The 21,403-nt window shown below is 37.7% G+C and overlaps 1 protein-coding gene across 3 annotated transcripts in view; it reads left to right on the top strand.

Annotated features, from left to right (window-relative positions):
- Positions 1 to 21,403, top strand: part of cadpsa (Ca2+-dependent activator protein for secretion a) — a 184,547-nt gene that overhangs the window by 113,201 nt on the left and 49,943 nt on the right. For 2 of the 3 annotated variants that reach the window (XM_059328610.1, XM_059328612.1), the window contains exons 16-19: positions 380 to 503; positions 4,714 to 4,782; positions 10,534 to 10,640; positions 15,709 to 15,865. In XM_059328610.1, coding sequence (XP_059184593.1) covers positions 380 to 503; positions 4,714 to 4,782; positions 10,534 to 10,640; positions 15,709 to 15,865 — 457 coding nt within the window. The remainder of the gene's footprint in view (positions 1 to 379; positions 504 to 4,713; positions 4,783 to 10,533; positions 10,641 to 15,708; positions 15,866 to 21,403) is intronic. The other variant, XM_059328611.1, reaches the window with a different exon arrangement.

Below are 21,403 nucleotides of genomic sequence, written 5' to 3'. Positions count from 1 at the left end.
AGAAACAGTGCAATGCTGCAACACGTCCTACTTAAATAATGATATTGAAAAATTAATTCAAAAATCTTTAAAATCCAGGATGCACACCTTCGTACCATGCGCAAGCCACATACGAAATCTTAGTTCAGTCTGACTAACGGTCAGAGAGATATGCCCTAGACACACACACACACACACACACACTCAGACGCCGCTTCTTGCTTTTATAGATAGATATTTATGTGTATGTCTCCTGATTTCCCTTCTGATGGGGAAGTGATGAAGTTTTCAGTCAAACATACTTTTACCCTATGACCTTTTTCATAATTTCTTTTGTAACAACACCACCACACACTGAAAACAAAACAAAAAAATGTTTTGCTTTGTAACTCGTTTTCAGGTTCTGATGAAAGATATTGTTACTCCGGTTCCACAAGACGAAGTGAAGGCTGTGATCCGTAAGTGTCTGGAGCAGGCAGCTCTGGTCAACTACCAACGCCTGTCAGAGTATGCCAAACTGGAAGGTAAGTTACTGCTTCATCACTGCTCCTTTGTGTTAGTGCCACTGTAGTTAAAACACAGCATGGGTGTTCTACCTTGATATCAGTGCTAATGTAACAACTCTTAACCTGCTGAGTCAGTTTCAGTTTCAGTGAGACGTCTCTGTCTTATGAGGATTCAGATGTGAGAGATTTTTTTACAAGTTATAATTTGTGTTCTTAAGCTGGTTGGCACAGTGTGTGTTTTTGATGGGGATCCTTAGAATGAAGCTGCTAGAGAGCAACATTGTGTATTTTATTTCATTTATGAATTAAAATTTCAAGTCTAACTTCTATTTTTTCTTCACAGCTGCAGATAAATCTCTTTTGTATTCTACTTAATGCCATGACAGTTGTTGTAACAAATGGTTTTTATTTTGCCTTATATTCAGCTTATTTTAGTAGCAAATGTACAGTAAGTAAAAATGCATTCAATTCAACCTTTATGCTGACTTTGTCCACCATGCCTCAGCTTCTTTTTCAGCCACGTCCTAAACTGTTCTGTCTCCCACTTTGACCTGCCTGGTATCTGAAGTGATGCTCCTTCTTTTTCCTTCCTCTTCCTTTCTCTCTGATGATATCCATACTCACTCTTCTCTTTTCCTTGTCTATTGGCTTTTGCTGCTTCTTATAATCTGCTGATTGAAAACAGGAAGGCCAATAAACAAGACATTATGGGACTGCCCCTTGTGGCAGTTCAGTGTTTTTTCTGTTGCATGGTCCAGGTTTTCTTTAGTAGGCATCATAAATTTTCCAGACCTCTGAAACATTATATTCCAAACAGAGTCAGACATTTATCTAGAACCTACTTTAGGAGAGGTTTATTTCTTCTAATTCTTCAAAAATCTTTTTTTCTTAACCTATCTGTGACTCTTAACTTCTTTAGAACCACTGACATTTGGGAAATATGCTTATTTGTTGTCTTATTCCTATAAGATAAATAGATTGCAATCAATTTCATTCCTGTGTGTTGAGTACAGAAAGTCCTGGATTTGTTTTGTCCTGCTAAAAGTGAAAATCACAGCGTTATCAACTCCTGTCTTATTTACATGGTAATTTGTAAGCTAGCCATCAATACAGTCATGGAAAACAATATTAGACCATTGTTTTCTTCAATTCATTTTAACGCCTGGTACAACTAAGGGTACATTTGTTTGGACAAATATAATAATAACAACAAAAATAGCTGATGAGTACCATTTTCCATGATTTTCTTGATAATTATTTTGGTTATTATTAAGAAAACCGTGGAAAATGTCTAGATATCAGCTCTTAAATTAAACTCTTATGAGCTATTTTTGTTGTTATTATAACATTTGTCCACACAAATGTACCTTTTGTTGTTGCTCAAACCTGGGAACCTCTTTGTTGTGACCGGCCTTACATAGCTAGGCTAGCTGTCTCTGTCACATTCTCTGTGCTAAGCTAGGTTAAACATGTCCCTGATCTGTCTTTGTCTAGACACACAGGATAAACTGCCATCACTATTCTCTACATAATACCCCTTTCATATACCAGAGACATGTGACACAGTATAAAACGTGTTACATTGCATTTATATGCGCTTGCTGTCAAAGGTAATCTCTAAAAGCTTTGGAATGACAAAGAATAACTTTAGAAGAATATGTATACATATGAACTCTCTGTCTCTCTTTATATCATTTACTGTATCACATTTCAACTATGATATAAACTCATGTTGATCAGAGCCAAGAAGTGTTTTACCATCATTCAAGCTACATCAGGTTACAGTAGGGGAGCGTGTCTATGTTACTTGTTCCACCATTACTGCCAAATTGCATGGCAAATAGGCCTATGTAGGCCTACGGGCTATTTGACGAGCATATGCAAATAGGCCTAGACGAGGAAAGATTAGGTCAGGGGTGGCAAATCTGCAGGTCTCTAGCTGCATTCTGCTCTTTGGCTGCTCTGTTAATTATGTTATTATCTTGGACCAAGGGATCCTTTCAATGAATGTTAGTTCAATCAGTAATGATAAAACTTGGATCACAAACTCATTATTTATTTATAAGTACTGGCGGAACATAGGGATGACCCCGACGGTAGCCTAGCTAAGATCAGATAGCACACACTGAAAGAATAGTATAACACAGCAAACGAGTGTATTTCCCAAAATGTTGTTGTTCAGTTAACGCCAAACTACTTTAAATGGTCTATTTAAGACGATGTCTGTAAAGAGACCACCACCTCCCTGAAGACACTAAGGATGATGAACCTTAGTTTCTCAGTTGTGATTGTTGGTTTCCCCCCACCCCCTTTTCTTCATACTGGTGTGCTTCCTAATCTATGGGAAAACAACTCAGACATTTCAGATTTTACCTCTGCTTGGCGGAACGAATGGTTAATCCAAAGTAGACAGCCCATAACCTTTGAACCCCAGACATGCTACCACTAGCCCTGTGCCTGTCTCACAGCAGCCATCACTGTGTCTCTAGTATACAGTCTAAGGTTACACTCATACATTGTTTGCTGACTTTGGCAAATGAATGAGAATCATGGACATGGGTCAGTCAGAGACATCAAACTCAGATATGAGATATGGTGATTTGATGCAATTTGACAACACACACATCTCAAGGGTGCTTTATGTAGCATTTTAATTGCTTAATGAATTACCATAGCATTACTCAATTGATTTGACAATCAGTATTATTATGGTTTTAAATAAGAGTATCTATAACTAAGAATAATACCTGAAACATACCGACATACATATCTATATGGTTAGGATGTGGGGGGGTGGCAGGCCGACAGTACATGTCACATAGAATTGGTGACATCATCTGAACACTGATATGAGATGCAGATCAGCACTGTGTGTAAAGTTACTCTAGTCATAAATCTCTAATAAAAATGACTTAATTAATCAATTAATTTTACATTTATAAAGTGTATAAGGGATTAGTACATTTATGTTTGGCTGTCTAAAGTCCATTCCAATGCTCAACTACGTCACATAAGTAGTTGTGATACTAACGGTCAAATACCCCTCCAGAATATTACTTGCAATATACAATAAAAATATATATTTATATATAATATTACAATACACCAACTGAGCTCATTGAATCCACAAGAGTTTCAGCTTTCCTATTCCTGAATGGATACTGAGGGACCTCAGTATGCAGATATATTCAAATATAGGCAAAAATAACACATTGTACTGCATGAGAGAAACTATGTGTTTTCTCATCATAAAGCAAACATGTATATAAAGAGGAGGCTTGTGTACCCATAAAGCCCATTTTCATTTTGATGTCTTGAGGTCAAAGGTCAGAGGTCCATTTTGAAAATCTGATGTATTTCAAATGACCTAAAATACATTCAAACAAATCTATGACCTGAAAGTACTCCCAAAATGAAAGAAAGTGATCTGATCAGAAATCTGAAAGTATGGGCACCAAAGGATCAATGGCAAAATCCCTTGTATATTTCTGTTATAATTTAACAGACAAGTGTCATAAAGTTTGATCAGAATGACATGTTGACATTAGTATCGTAGGGGTAGTGTAGTCTGAAGTTACGTTTGACATCATAAAGGTTATGTTTGGTAAAAAAGCCTAGGCTAAATTAGAGCTGGGCGATATGAACCAAAAGTCATATCCCGATATATTTAGGCTGAATTTCGGTATATGATTTATATCCTGATATTTTTATCGTAAAGTGAGAGCAAATATTCAGTGAAAGTCAATTGAAACTGTTTATTTAAGTGAACATAAATACTGTATAACAACAGGAGTACCTTTTTTAAATCACAACTCCATAAAGTGCACATTTAAATTAAAAAATATCTTAAATAAAAGCCGCAGCTTGCCTGAAGCAAGGATCACAGTGCAAATTTGAACTATATCGATATATGTGATATGGTCTAATTCCATATCTCATTTTAAAATATATCATATCGCCCAGCCCTAGGCTAAATAGTATAGTTTGCTAAGAAAATTGTGAGCACTTAAAATGATACACATTGCACCTTTAATACAGATTTTAGATTTGACTACTGATTATGCTTTTATGGCATGGAATGTGTGAAATAGTAGGATATTAAATATATTAAATATATATAAGTATGGACCCTGAAAAGCTCTTATCGGTCGAACCCTAGTGACCTCTTTGTTAGCCTCTCTGACCCCGGCCTCTCGCATGCCTCGGTATCCTCCCTCTTTCTCTGTAGGGAAAAAGAGAGAGATGTATGAGCATCCTGTCTTCTGCTTGGCGTCTCAAGTGATGGATTTAACCATTCGTGAGTACTTTCCTCATTCCCCAGCCCCACTCCCCGCCTCTGTACCCTTTTATGTTTCTCTACAACCAGTATGCACGCAAACCACCAACCAAGTGTCATCACTGTTGTGTCCTCCCTGATGTCCTTTGGTTTGTTTGTATCTGCTGATTTAGTCTGATAAGTCTACTTGTCACAGTTTCTTGATGTTTCAAGCTCAATTTGTCGCTGAACCACTCAAAATACATTGTAATCTTTGTGTGAGCTTGTTTTCTTTCACTCAAACCACCTGTTCTTTGTCTGTGACTTGAATGCATTTTTACTTTGCTTGTGTCCAAATCCTTTAAATGTTTAAGATCATAATACATTCAAACAGGACACCCACATCCCGCAGTTGTTTAAAGGGTATCTTATTAAGTTGTCATCGTTTGAGTGAACGTCTTTGGACTCTGGTTGGACAAGTTGTCAAAGGAAAGGTTCTACATTTTCATTGTGGACATGCCTTTGTCTTTGAATAAAAACCCCTTTAAATGCTTATATTGATGACATACTATATATAACAACCATTTTAACAGGTTTTATGCTTTTTCAGATTTTAGGTCAAAATGAAGACTCTTTTTCTGAAGTTGTCTATATCACAAACCACACTAAGATGAAACCTATGGCTCAGAGGCTGCATATATAATAATAATAATAATAATAATCTATTCTCTCTCACCCTCTACCTGACACTTTCCCACCTCTCTCTACCTTCTCTCCATCCTTGCAACCTGTTAAAAAAATCATACTCTCAGAGAACTCTCAGAAAAAAATGAAGGGTGATGTTATACTGTGTGTCTAACCTCTGCTGTTAATTAATTCCCTTGTCGACCTTAAACCATACCAACATACTCTTTCTTGCTGCTCTGAATGATCAGCATAGAGATGGAACCTTTATTGACAATGATCAGTTCGTGCAGGAATTCAAACAAGACATGAAAAAAAAACAAGACACAAGATACAAGATTAAATTTGGCCTTACACAAATGGTGGTCTTCAAAAGCATAGGTACTGATGTTATATGTATATATAGTACAATATAGACATCCAAAGATGGAAGAAAACTCTTAAGTTTCAGTGCAATCAGAATGGCAAAAAAGGCTGAATGGAGAAAATATGTGTCTACTTAACCCTCTGGAGTCACCAAAAGCTCCAAAGCATGACTTCTTCATGACATCCAGACTAGAAAACGAAGCAGCGTGGAGCCCTACTGTACATTTACCTCTAAAGTTCTGGCTGTAAACTCCATGAGGCCAGTTTCAGTTTGATGATGATATTCCAAGTAAAACTGGAGACAAGCTCAAATATATGTAGTATAAAATGATAGAACTGGATGTTATATTTGCAACCTTTGTTCACATTTGCAACATTTACAATTCTTTATTGAGCATGATAGTGTTTTGAAAGTTAAATAAAGATTCAAAATCACATTTCATGTTGGACTAGAGGACTAAAAAGACACAAAATGACCAAAAAAAGACACAAAATGATTAAAAAAGACACAAAATGACATAGAATGACCAAAAAAGACACAAAAAGACACAAAATGACCAAAAAAAGACACAAAATGACTAAACAAAGACAAAATGACCCAAAAAGACACAAAATTAGAAGACAAAATGACAAAAAAAAACACAGAAGAAGACACAAAATGACTAAAAAAGACACAACAAAAGACACAAAATGACCAAAAAAGACACAAAACAACATAAAATGACCAAAAAAAGACACAAAAAGACACAAAATGACCAAAAAAAGACACAAAATTACTAAAAAAGACACAAAACGAAATAAAGTGACCAAAAAAGACACAAAAAGACACAAAATGACAAAAAATGACACAAAATGACACAAAATGACACAAAAAAGACACAAAATTAGAAGACAAAATGACCAAAAAAAACACAGAAGAAGACACAAAATGACTAAAAAAGACACAACAAAAGACACAAAATGAGCAAAAAAGACACTATATGACCAAAATTGTTACGCTGAGCACACAAGACACAAATAAAATAGAGTAACACTCTAAAACCAGAGTTGGATGACAGGATCACACACAATCACAAGATCACATTTATGTTGCTTTTTCTTTGTTTCTTTTTGGTTCAAAATGTTGATCCAAGTCAGAATAAAAAATAAATTATTATTAGGTCATATAGGTGAGATTGTGCTGAAAAAAATATATACCAACATGACATTTAAACATTTTTTAAGTGTTGTATACAGGCTGGATGAAAAGGATTCAAAAATGGACTAAATAGCCCTAGACTCCATAGAGTTAAAATGCAGTAAGCAAGCACTCAATCCACTGAAAGTAGACACTCAATGGTTAACTTAGACCTTCAAAATTCCAGCCTGTCAGAAATATCTGTATCAGTTATTAAATGTCAACTATCTCAGTGAAGTGTTTAATAATAATAACCATCACCATCAACCCTGAGATGTTGTGTCTCAGGTTTACATATGAAGCTGTCAACTTGCTGCCCTGATTATATCTTGCAAATATGGAGTTCATTATGAAACATAAAAGGTTATATAAAGTATAACTTTGTTGAAAAAAACTGTTCCTTCCTTTCCAAAACTACACTCCCAAACTCTGACTTGACACACATTACTAGATCCTAACAGTCCCTCCCTTTAAAACAGTACACAAGTCCCATTCTGTGGAAGCTCTCAGCCATGCTAGCATTACTTAAACTCCAGCAGGCAGAGCTCCATCATCCAGCTGTGTTGTCCACAACATCACTGAGCCACTGAACAGTTCTGCCAGTAGGTGGACTGAACACAGTTGTGACTCTGACATGGTCAATTCAACCCATTTAAAGCACAGTGTGTGTATGTGTTCTTATTGAGCAGGATGATGTGAGACAGCATAATACAGACTATAACAAGCACACATTTGTGTTTTTAAGATATGTACTGTTGTTTTATTCAAGTATTCTGACCTCTGACCCCTTTTAGTGCACTAACTATGTACCATGCTGCCGTTACCAGGGAGTTGCTATGTAGACACACGGATCCATACAAAGCATTCTGGCATTAACAGGAGGAAGCAGTTGTGATCGTGTCAGTTTCATTGTTGACAAGAATGGAAGACAAGTTCCTTTTGTTCATCTGTGAATTCCCACAGTCATTTAACTCTACTCTCTAATCCTACAGGACTTGGGTAATAGATATATTCTTTTGCATCCTAACTGGCTGCTTTGTAAGATGGGTAATGCTTAAACAATAGGCCTCATTCTATGTTCTACTTCATACAAACTATGCATGCTTGCATATTTGATGTCTCACTATGAGTGAGTTGTCTTTGCTGTGGTAAAGATTTCAGACAGAGCATCAGAATTGTGTATTCAAAATGCTTCATCACTGCAGACAGAATTAAAGCACTGTAGCACAGCAGCTGAATTGATATAAGATAGTTTTTATCCAAAAGTGAATTGATTGAAATTCAATATAATTTCAGCTTGCTGATTGAATTGTTCTTACTACAGTGCTCTGGGCCTTATTGAGGTCTGTTGTTGTGTAAAGTCTTACTTGTACCAATGAGAACAACAAGAGCTTCATGGCCATCCGAACGCAAGAAATGCTTCAACCTCATATAATTTGAACTTTTAGAACCCTGGCCATTGAATTTAACCCTGCTAAATTCACTAATGATTGATAAAGTACAACATGGATGAAGTGGAGACACTCTACTTTAAGTCATGGTGTTTCTATCTCAGAATCTTTCACATCAGAAAGCCCTGGAGTGTATAATCATGCTTATACCATGGTCACTTATGGACAAATAAAGCTAATACTTTAAATCCACGAGTCAGTTCGAGCCAACTTGAGTTAAAGCCAGCAGGCCTATATCAGCTAATCAGAAACAGGTGCATTTGCTGGCTGTGGTATAAGTTTAATCCTCTCACTTAAACATACTCAAGGGCAAATGTATGAAAAATATAATGTCAATGTCACAATGGCATAAACTACAATCTACATTTATTATTAATGCAACTGCATGCATTAAGAATAAATATAGACATGCAACCAGTACATCTAGACATACAACTGTCCACCGTACACTGTAAAGTCAGATACTGGGGGGATAAGCAACATAGCCACCACATTGCTGCATGATGAGTGTTCACTGTACATGCTGTTTGCATCCTTAACCACGCCCATGTTTTCTCTGGATGACATCATCACTGACATTTAATTCATAACATACCACAGGCCATCACTACTCCCAGCCACCCAACAGTGCTTTCAGCACGATAGCAGACATGCATTAACAACATGCATTAGTAACCCTGAATCACAGTATAACTAGGGCTAGGTAAAATGTGTTTAATGCTGCACTGCAATAAAGGTGTGTCTAAAACAGGGATGGGCAACTTAAATACTGGAGGGGGCCACAATTTTTCATCAACACTACCACAGGGCCACATATAGGACCCTGCACTTAACCAGATATGATGAAACTGCAATGTTAAATATTTTTACAGTGCAGTAACTTAACATATTTCATGCTCAAATGCATGTATAACAGTATAAATAGGAATACAAAAGGTTTGAAGCAAATAAAAAATAACTACTCACTGTGATTTCTTTATTTTTTCAGTGCAAGAACAGCAGACCAACATTAATTGCAAAAAGTTATTTTGTGCATTTTTACACAACACTTTTAAGATTTCATGCTCAAATGCATGTAGTTGTACTGAGGGCCACTTCAAGTGAGGCTGCGGGCCGTATGTGGCCCCCGGGCCTCCAGTTGCCCATCCCTGGTCTAAAAACAAGATAAAAACACTAAATCTGAGGGGAATTATCTTGCTGCATGGACAGATAATTTCACTTGACAAGATTTCTTAAATTAAGATTGTTACGTAATTGATGATGATTGTTATTGTCTACAAATAAGTATGTTGAACGCTTAAAATAAGAAATTAACTTTTAAAACAAGATAAATGATATATTATCTATCTATAAGTTATCTATTATTATCTAAGACTTCTTAATCTAAAGTTTTTTTTTATATTGGTGTGAAACAAATAATTTACAGTGCACTCTGCTCGGGCCAGTTCATCTGTGTTTGTAGCTTTAATTTATCTTGTTTTAAGAGTTACTTTCTTATTTTAAGCATTCAACATGCTTATTTCTAGATTTTAATAATCTTAATTTAAGAAATCTCACCAAGTTTTTCTTGTTGTTGTTTTTAGACACACCTTTTTTGCAGTGTGTGCATGAACTTTGCTTCAAGAACACTACTAACAAGATTAAGATTTAAATCAACCGGAATCTGATCTTAAGTCACAAAATAATAATGCCACAAACGTAATGCAGTCTTTAGTCCAAACGTACTAAGGTCTGATACCCAGCCCTAATTATAAAAAGTTGATATTTAATGCCTGTATTTTGAATATGACCATAAGATTGTCTCAGTGATTTAGGCTGAGGCTGTAGACTGGGCTAAGGATCACTTTTGAGGCAACAGCTATATCCAAAAATTTGTGAGTGCCTTAATCGTCTAGCTCCAGTGTTTTAGGAGTAGGCAGGACCACATGCATGCTCTGTAGTTTTTACAGTCTAAGTACTGTATGAAACAAGACACTTTAATATCTCGGACCAGAGATGTTCTTGCACACTTTAGGTTGCATGCATACAGTAGTAAGTAAGTAAGAAATAAAGAGAGACTAGATGCCGATCAGACTCAGAGGCTGCCCACACTGACCTTTGATCTTTGTGCTCCAGAGAATGTAGGGCGGTTAGTCACCCCTGCTAAAAAACTGGAGGACACTATTCGCTTGGCCGAGCTGGTGATTGAGGTGCTTCAGCAGAATGAGGAACATCATGCTGAGGTCAGTGTGTCATAATACACACACACACACACACACGCACACACACACACACACACACACACACACACACACACACACACACACACACACTTCATTGTCAGTGAAATTTGGCTCATGAGCTCTCAAAAAAGTAAAACTGATTTTTCTTTTAAAGTATCAGTGTAAACTAGTGAAGGGACAACAAAGCTTCATGAACCATTTGCTTTATTTTTTGACCCCACTAGATGGCGGTCTTGGCTTAAAAAAAAAGTCTTTAGCAATGGTGATTGAGTGTGTTTTCAGCCCTTTGTTGAACAAAGAGCGCCATCTAGTGGGCTCTGTAAATAAAGCAAATGGTTCATGAAGCTTCGTTGTCCCTTCACTAGTGTAAACCCTCTATAGGCTGGCAGCATCGGCCTACTCCAGAACCAACAGTATGGATGCCATTAAAGTATAAAGTATGGAGTATTCTTTTTGTCGTTTAAATGTTTATTGAATTTTCAATTATTCAACAAAAACAACATACTAATGGTATATGGCATCCACAAACCCTATTCCCCTCTCATCTTGGCATATAGAGAACTCATGACCATACAACCAAATAGAAATAAAATACATGATATGACAGACAAGCTGTCCGTATGTGAGGAGAAATCCAGTTTACATGCATGAAATGCATGAAATGAAAAAGTGTTTCACTCACTGAGGAATCTGTCATTCCTAATTCTAACCAGGATCTCTGTCAATCTTCATGTGAGTCAAAAAACATTTCCAAGAGGTGATCCATCCTCCATGTTGCCTTTTAATCTGTTGAGCATGGAGTTATAGGATGCAGTCTCGCCCATCACATCTGCCTGCTCTTAAATATCTGGGCGCTTACCTGCCTCAAAATGATTGTTGATGCGCTGATCAAACCAACAACAACAACAACAACAACAACAGAAAAAGCACCTTTTGAAATTTTTGTCCCCTAACAAACATAATTCAGGGGTTTGTGCCGAGCAGCTACTTAAGACCTCGACAACTTTAACCCAGAATGGTGTTACTAGAGCACATTCCTATATGCAGTGTAATCATCCCACCTAGCTTTTATATATTTTATATTTCCAACACATATCGTCATTCATCAGTTTAATCCTGTGTAGCCTTGGAGTGTACTCGTACTGTTGATAATCTTATATGAACTTTCCTCTTGCTTCCCTTACATATTTTCCACACTGAAAGAATCTTCAGCCATTTCTCCTGCGTAAAGCCTGTTCTCAGATCCATCTGCCACAACAGTTTCACATCTACCACTTACACCATAGTTATTTAATTTATACAATAGTGAAGCCGTGTGGCATTCCTGGCTTCAAAAATCCCATTTAAGGGCTTTCTATTGAATATGTTTACCTTTGTCTCCAGTATAGTTTTTAAAAATCATCCAAATATGTAAAGAGAATCTCAACATTAATTTGAGAAAATATATTGTGTTATTTTGTGTTCCTTCTGACTGGGGATATCAAAGTTTCATTTTCTTCAGATTCCAAAAGGTAAAGTGACTACCTGCTACTTTGAATCATCATACTGTGTCTAACCTGCACAGTGAGCCATGTCTGACACAAAGTACACACTCTGAAGTGTAGGCAAGTTTGATGTAGCAGTGGAGAAATATCAATCAGGTCTATCCTTATATCACAGCAGTGCAGCTTCTCTGTTGATCCGGCAAACAATGAGCTGAAACGATACTGAGGGATAAGAACAAAAATCATGTAGGCAAAGGCAAAAGAGATGCACATAAACTGTGAATGCTGTCATTATTGTAAATCATATTTTTTGTTACTTTGCTATCCATAATTGACTTATTCCCTCTCTGCTTTTCATTTTAATGATTTATTTGGTTTGCGGGGAAATGTTTGAACAGGGAAAAGAGGTATGTGATTGTCTTAGTGGCCTATGCCCCATCCCCTACCCTTACTGTAAGTCCTGTGCATGCCCTTTATGATACGGCTATTGTTGTCCAGGATCATTCGTGTTTCCCTTCTCAACAATGACCCAGAACCCCTTCCGGCTTGCAGTCACTGCTAATCAAGTGCTTGTGGCAGTGCTTGTGCTAGCTAGCTTCTGAGCTAGCAACAGTTTTGCCCTGGAGAACAGAGACAAGCACTGAAACAATGTGGTTATGATTTGTTGAGCTAATTAAGCTCTGAGAAAATCAAAGTGCAGAATTGTGACTTTTGATTTTGAATTTTTGAGTGTAACTCTGTACATTGTATTCTAGGAGTAGATCCCAAACCATTCCTGAATATGCTAACCTGCTTCCCTGTGTTTAGTAATGTATCATTTATTTGACTAAATCCAGTCAGTAAGTTGGGGAAGGTGCTGTCGCCTTTCCTTCCCTGAGAGAAACCCATCCCTCTCCATTGGATCCTTCAGCACACACACAATGGAGGAAATTTGAGGCATGCTCTGTGTGATCAGAGATAACATGATCACTCCCCTTGCATTTCAATGAAATGCATTATGCAGCTGCTCAAATTATGTGAGCACATTGGTGAACCAGCCTAACCAGCATTAGACTCCAACCCTGGCAAATATTTGTAACAATGCCATTTCGGTTTTGGTCAATTTACAATGAAAATAAAACAGAACTAAAGGTTATTATGACTCAATGCAATTCATTTTTTCATATATATTTTACTTGTGTAGCTCTATAGCTGGTTAATGCTCACCCTATGTACTAGCCCCATTTTGTGCCTCTCATGTAATCACCAATATTTACTTTAAGATTTTTATGCAGATTACTGTTTGACTTAAACAAATGATCTACAGTTTTGTAGATGATGTTCAGTAAAACTGCTGCAGGTTGTTGAAAAAAACTTGTATTTGCACAATCGTCAAAGATCGTCTCTTCTGCCCTGCCACTATACACAGATATTTTCCAATTCTAAAAATAGTTTCATATGGAGCATGGTGCAAAATGGTGAAAAGAAAGTAATTTGCGTAAACAAAGATGGCAACAGAATGGGTGTAAAGTTTTGGATACAGTTTCATAAGATGGTTAGCATTTCAAATCACTAAAGGTTGTCCAGCCTTCCATCGTCTTGACCCATAATATATAATCTTTTGAGTCGTTCTGGTTAAGAAAGTTGATTACACACCATAGTGTTCTCTTTCCTGTATGGCTAAAGTGTGATGAAACAATGTCATGTCCAGAGCTATAGTGGCCGTCACCACTGATCCTCTGATCTTCACATGATGTTGCTGAGTGCAGAGTACATTGGCTCTTGGTTTAAGAGTGCAGACTGTTCTGGCAGCCAGCAGGCTCCTTCATGTGCTGCTTGGCATACAGATCTATGTCATGCAGTCTGAAGTCTGGCATGGAGTGTTAACCCTTTATCAGGCAAATAACCATATTTGGTAACTTGAGCGGACATCTAAAACAAGGAGACCTGTTTTAGATGTCCGCTCAAGTTACCAAATATGGTTATTTCTCTCCGTGCTCTCCGTGGTCATAGAACCATATGGATTTCTACATGACAGATAGTGACACTGTGGCATCTGACCAATCAGTAAATCACACAAGATTCAAGCTTCCCTTTATTGTGATTGTATTAAAAAAGTATACAACTAAATTTACGTGTGCTTCTCATATATAAGGTGCTTTAAAAAAAAGACATTCAGACATTACGCACATGTAATAAGTAGTCTAAAAAGATAATAAATAGTTTAAAGGTAAAAGATAAAGTGGTGATGGATGCAAATGATGTGTTATTGTCTATTTAGAGTTGCTGTGGGAAAGAGACTATAATAATAATAATGACTCAATTGACCTCGATTTGCAATATAAAAATGAAGCATTTTGCAAAAAGTCTTGTAATATCCTCCAATAACACTTCAGGGTTGACATTTTCAATTTCTTAGTGTGTGTCTTAGTGTGCAGTATTTCTGTGTGAAATGCATACACGCAAATGCATCTTAATCTTACATCAGGGTACTCTATGACTCAATGTGTTTAGTTTGGCAGATGCTGACAGAATTGTGGTGCCAGTTTAAACAGCTGCATAGCCCAGCAGGGTCATGGGTGGGATAAGCAGCTACCATTTCTCTTTGCCATCTTTGTTTGGGTTAATTAAATGCGATGCAACATATGAATATCAAATGCAAAAGCTTTGTTAATTGCAAATAAAAAGGTTGAAAGAAGGGTTCTTTCCAAGACAAGTTTCCAAAAATACTTGGTAAGGTTGAAGAAACATCCTGATGCATCTTTTTAGCTTAAATTCTCATAATTAAAAATGGTGATTACATGAGTGGTGTACCTTCTTTTGAACTATCTCATACCTACTTCCCAATGCTACGAGCTCCCATGGCAAGTGCATGCCCCTCCACACCTCCACCCCTTCCACCACCACCACCACCACCACCACCACGTAAGCCCATGGGTACATTCACATTACAGTGTTGACAGCTTGATGTGAATGAGCAAACACCATGGTTCCTCAGGGGTCCCTCTTAAGAGGCCCCGCAAGAGTGGGGGTGCATGGAGGAAAACGAGTGTTTTCGATGTGCATGAGAGAGCCAGATCCCTAACAGTCACTCCACTGCATCTATTCGATGGGGAGGTATGAGCACGATGCAGTTCGCTAGCTCCTTTCTTCTGATTGACTCAGTGAAGGAGCTGTGGGTGAGTGTTTAAGTAGCTCCCTGCCATGCCTGTCAAGGAGCTGCTGCTGTTTCCTCTGTGGGCCAACAGAAAAGCGTGTGATTTTCCGTGCCCAAGCACTGTTTTTCTGCTTTGAGTTGTGAAGAATGCTTCCCCGGAGATCCCCCAGTGGCAACAATTTGATTTCATATGGTGAAAAGTAAGAGAGCGAGCCAAGAACGCTTGCAATAGATCAGTGGAGTTATTATATCATCAACCTTTATGGAAGGCTGAATGAAATGTTTATTGTTAACTGTAAATTCCTAATAATAATAATGGGGAGCACTTATATGTACCCTCTCTTTATTTAATATGTCTCCTTTCTTTTACTCTCAACCTGTTGATTTTCTTTCATTCCCTGTATTCTGTCTCCCTTTCCTCTCTGTCTGTCTTTCTCTCCACCTGAAGGCCTTTGCATGGTGGTCAGACCTGATGGTGGAACATGCCGAGACCTTCCTGTGTCTCTACTCAGCTGACATGGACGCTGCTCTGGAAGTTCAGCCACCCGACAGCTGGGACAGCTTCCCCCTCTTCCAACTACTCAACGACTTCCTGAGAATGGACTGTGAGTGAGAAGCAATTAAAAGAAAACAAATTTAACATGCAGCATGGGGACTGCTGTTGGTGTTGTTGGTCCTGTTGACAATTGATTCGTGAAGAAGTAATCAGACACTGGGGATGCAGGTCTAAGTCCACTTCCCCAATTATCCCCTCAATTCCCTCGATTAGATAAACTGAACTATATGCGCCATTTACGACGGCAAAACATTTAAATGGAATATAATTACTTTGTGCACTTTAATTGTGGACATTTGACCGATAGGTTGCCTGCGAAAAAGGTGTGTCTAAAAACAAGATAAAAACACTAAATCTGAGAGAAATTATCTTGCTGCATGGACAGATAATTTACCTTGACAAGGTTTCTTAAATTAAGAGTATTAAATCTAGAAATAAGCATGTTGTACGCTTAAAATAAGAAATGAACTCTTAAAACAAGATAAATTAAAGCTGCAAGCAAAGATGAACTGGCCAGAGCAGAGTGCACTGCAAATTATTTGTTTCTTACCAAGAAAAACTTTAGATTTAGAAGTCTTAGATAATTTATATTGTTTTAAGAGTTAATGTCTTATGTTAAGCGTTCAACATGCTTATTTCTAATTATTATTTAATAATCTTAATTCAAGAAATCTTGTCAAGTGAAATTATCTGTCCATGCAGCAAGATCATTTCCCTCAGATTTAGTGTTTTTATCTTGTTTTTAGACACACCATTTTTGCAGTGTTGACTTAGTGTCGTTTCAGCACAAACAGCTAATTTACCTTCTTTAACTGTTTGCTAGCTAGTAGCAAACATGTGCAAACCATGTGGTGTGCATGTGTGTAACTAGGATACTGACTCTGATTTGACTCGATCTCTGTACTTACAAGGACTCCAGTTCTGTCTGTTATTCTCCTTCAGTTTCTCTTCCCTTGCTGACATGTCATTAAGTTGAGTCGTATAGCATCAGATACGTTTCAACTCATGCATGTTTTTGCTACAATTCACACTGCATAGTACACATTTGCATTTGTTTGCATCCAGTGGCAGCTTTCCATTGACTCTGTATGCTATTGCTCCTGACAACAACTCCTCCCAACCATAAGAAAGCATACATGTTCTACCCTTACATCTTAGCTTTACACAACAAAGTTAGTTCCTTCACTAAGGTTAGGGCAAAAGGTACATGGTTAGCCTTTAGAAGAGTAAGTAAGTAAAATAACTGCATGTAACTGCTGAAAGTGGGGAGGTAATGTTGGTGCTGTAAAAACATGACACATAGAAGTTAAGTTTACGTTATTCAAATAACATTGCTTACTTTTGTTTTCACACAAATGCCAGTCTCCTGGTTGAAAGTTCAGTTTTATTTGACCAAACATTCCTTAATTCCCCGTTTGAGTTCACATTTTGTAACTTTACTTTCAACTTGGTGTCATTCATAATTAATATGGCCACAACAAGGCACCACTTACACAGATGTAAATATGGATATAATAAGATGCTGTACAAATGACATGTGGGGTCATATTTTGGGAGAGGACAGTCTTGTTTATTCCTTCGCTGTTTAGTATCATTATATTTATTGCTTGGTAATATCAACATAGATATCACAATAAAAACTCAACGGCCTCAGGTGAAGTGTGTACCTAATAAAGTGACCACTGTGGTCCTCTGCTGCTGTAGCCCATCTGCTTCGAGGTTTGACCTGTTATGCGTTCAGAGATGGTTGCTGTTGCCTTTCTATCATCTCCAACCAGTCTGGCCATTCTCCTCTGACCTCTGGCATCAGCAAGGCATCAAGGCTCACTGGATATTGTCTGTTCTTGAGATGGTTGGGCATTAAACTCACAGTAGCTCAGCAGTTTGTGAAATACTCAGAGCAGCCCCTCTGGCAGTAAAACAACCACGCCACATTCAATCAAAGTGACTTAAATCACCTTTCATTCTGATGCTCACTTTGAACTTTAGCAGGTCGTCTTCACCATGTCTGCAAGCCTAAATGTAGTGAAGGGACATCGAAGCTTAGTGAACCATTTGCTTTATTCACGGAGCCCACTAGATGGCGCTCTTTGTCCAAGAAAGGGCTGAAAACACACTCAATTACAATTGCTAAAGCCTTTTTTTAAAGCCAAGACCGCCATCTAGTGGGGTCAAAAATAAATCAATGGTTCACTAAGCTTCATTGTCCCTTCACTGCCTCAATGCATTGAGTTGCTGCCATGTGATTGGCTGATTGGATATTTGTGTTAAATAGCAATTGAACAGGTGTATATAAAAAGAAGTGGCTGGTCGGTTTTTCTAAAAAGCTTCAAAATGAGATTTAAGATTCCCTTAAGCTCAAAATTCCTAGTTTCAAATGACGAAGAATTCTAATAGCTACGAACAAAAAGATGAACAAAAAGACAATTGTTTTTATCTTGTCAGTATAAATCTTGATAAATGTTTACAGCCAGGGAACTTATATTTTGGGGTTGTTATTCTCATCAATTTAAATTTACAATATGTAATGTTATGCTGCTAGGGGTTTCTCAAACAAAGCAATAACAAACAATGAAGCAATGCTGTCATTGCATGCACTTCCTCCCAGTTAGGACCTCTTCACTGCTTATTGTTGATGAGGTTTTCACCCAATGCTGTTTGGCATGTGGTCAGAGAGACTAGAGCAACTTGAAGATAACTTTCCCAAATAACTTAAGAACCAGAAGTCAGATAACTAAAATCCCAGTCTAACTCACAACTTGTTTGACACCATGGACACCACCTTTGTCATGGCCCTCAGCACGTGATACCATCACACTCTTTAGGAAGTGTATGAGATGCACGGACTTTCCATTGACATTGTAATATTGGTTGGTGGAGCGTTCATCCAGTAACCGGAAGGTTGTTGGTTCGATCCCCGACCATGACAGCTACATGTCGAAGTATCCTTGAGCAAGATACTGAACCCCAAATCCAGATGCTGCGAATTAATTCCCAATGGTGGCAGGTGGCACCAGTGTGCCCTGGTAGCCTCGGCCACCAGTATGAATGTGTGTGTGAATGGGTGAATGAGCGTAGTGTGTAATGTAAAGCCATTTACAGCATTATAGGATGCTTAGAGTAAATAATGTAATATGAATAAAGCGATAGTCCACACAGGGTGTCAGGGAGAAGATCAGACAAACCTAGACTTTGACCCAGGAGGCCAGTGTTAATGACCTGCAAGCAACCAAGAGTCAGTGTTGTTATTTGAGTCAACCTGCATAACTGTATCAAGTAGCTGTTTTTAAGCCCAACCTTAGTCAGGCTGTAAAATTATTTTTGTTTTTTAAATAATCCAATGATTTGCACATGCAACTTTCACTCAATTGAATACAGTACAAGAAAAGATATCTAATGCTCAAATTGGAAAATATGTATATTTTATATTGTAAATATATACAGTGATTCTGAATTTGGTGCATTCTGTCCAAGCTTTCTTGGAATCAGGACTTTAATCATCCACAAAAATCAAGAGCATTTCTAATGAAGGTTTACAGATGGTGTTGCCTGTTCACTCTAACTCCACTCTCTGGAGCATCTCTCCAATGTCTCTGAAAACCTTCCTGTCAACGTGAGATGTCTACTTTTGGCCTGGAGCGGTTTACATACTAAACTGTGTATGTGTGTGTGTGTGTGTGTGCGAGAGAGAGAGAGAGAGAGAGTGAGTGTGAGTGAAGATAATAGTCAGTTCTTGATGCTGGTTGCTGTAGGCCAACCATCTCTCTAATGAACTGCATGCACTTGCCTGCAGGACACTGTGGAGCTGTCCGTGGTCCTGAAAAGAAACACTTCAGTGTTCACAATGCAGACTCAATCTGTGGGGCGCTAATTGTCCCTAGGGAATGCTTCCCCTTTTCAGTTTGTCATTAGGGAGTCAAGGAGAAGGCAGAGCGTGGTCCGCTTATTCAGCTGAGCAGAAATTATATAGGTTGTTATGCTCACTTGTTAGTGTCATCAAGTTGGCCACCTTCTCATTTGCTACATATTGTTAATTGTGTGAATATGGCAGCTGAAGTGCATTGCAGTGGACATTGCTACAGCAGCCAGCAGCTGACAGAGACGTTGATGGCAATAACACAGTGACTACAACAGCTTCAGAACTCTTTAAATGTGTCAGACACATTTAGTTGCATTTGATGCAAGGTATAAGCAAATAATGCTTTATCAGAGCAATATGTTTAAATGTAAAAAAAACAAAAACAAGAAGCAAAAATCTCTGGATTATTGGCCATCTTCAATACATATACATATATTGAAAAACTAGAATTTCTACAAGCACTAATCAATGTCCTGTAGATTGTATTAAGGCATGATGGCATTATTTTCTTTGTCATTAATAATTCAATCTTTCACCTTAATGAGTCTTCATTCATAACCCCTATATCAATTTTAAGGAATGAGCCCTGGTGTCATTTTTTTGTTTTTCTTACTGCCTGCAAATCCCATTTTTTATTTTAGAAGGATCAGTCATTTCCTACTAAATACCCAATTTGACTACCAGCAGTGGATTAATCCACACTGTGTATGGTAGTGAGTGTTTGGGGCAGCAGATGATATGTTTAGTCACTGTTCATAGTAATGAAGTAGCATGTCCCCCAACACAGAGGACGAAGATTTATCAGACTAACACACACACACACACACACACACACACACTGGTGCATGGAGTTTTTGAACATTATCCTTTGATGTAGCTCTTCAGCCATTGGATGCTGTGTAATAAAAAATGCATCATGTCATATTATGTAAGAAAAATACTCATTCAGAATGAGTATATATATATATTCAATTGCAATTTCAAAATAATTGCATTCTGTTTTTCTAGAATTTTCACAGTGTACCAACTTGTTTGAATTGGGGTTTTATGTGGATTTAAGCACAGCTACATGCCCTTCATACTGATGTGAAATGTTTGAACCTGTTTTAAAGAGCTAGCCAACATGCTTGATAAAATGGAGATGTTTGCAGAACTCAGCTGCATAAAATAGAGGTAAAAGATGAAATAGAGAATAGAAACATTAAATTACTGAATTAATGAATTGATAATTCAGTGAATAAGTTTTTTTAAAGCAATGTATTTGGCAATATTGTGTTATCAGGAGGAACTTCAACTCTCTGTCACACTTCCATAAAGTTTGGGGACTTTTTTAAAAGAAAAAAGAGGTGGAGATGACTTTTAGCCTCTATTATGTGTCAGTCTTTAGAACCACTAGATCCTACACTTCCTATCGTGCATCATATTTCTTGTTAAACCATAAACCTAGTTAATAATGCAGCCTGATGATGATATCACCCTACAATTAAAAACTTCCTCAAGAGCCACAGGAGCCCTTCTACAGTTTAGTTCAAAGGTTAGTTCTTCTCATGACTTTATGTCCCATTCTGCAATAAATGCCAGGACACTGTAAATGAAGACAAGCTCATCATGGCAGTGTGTTCTCCCTCGTTTTCTGAATGACTTTGCAGAGCATTGCACCACGGTGTGACTGTGTAACGTCAGAGGGTCTGTCTTCATTACCAACAGAAGACCCAGCAAAGCCCTCAT

Source organism: Centropristis striata, chromosome 3 (genome assembly GCF_030273125.1).
Source record: "Centropristis striata isolate RG_2023a ecotype Rhode Island chromosome 3, C.striata_1.0, whole genome shotgun sequence".
NCBI lineage: Eukaryota > Metazoa > Chordata > Actinopteri > Perciformes > Serranidae > Centropristis > Centropristis striata.
The sequence above is the reverse complement of the archived record's forward strand: the minus strand, read 5'-3'. Positions and strand labels throughout refer to the sequence as shown.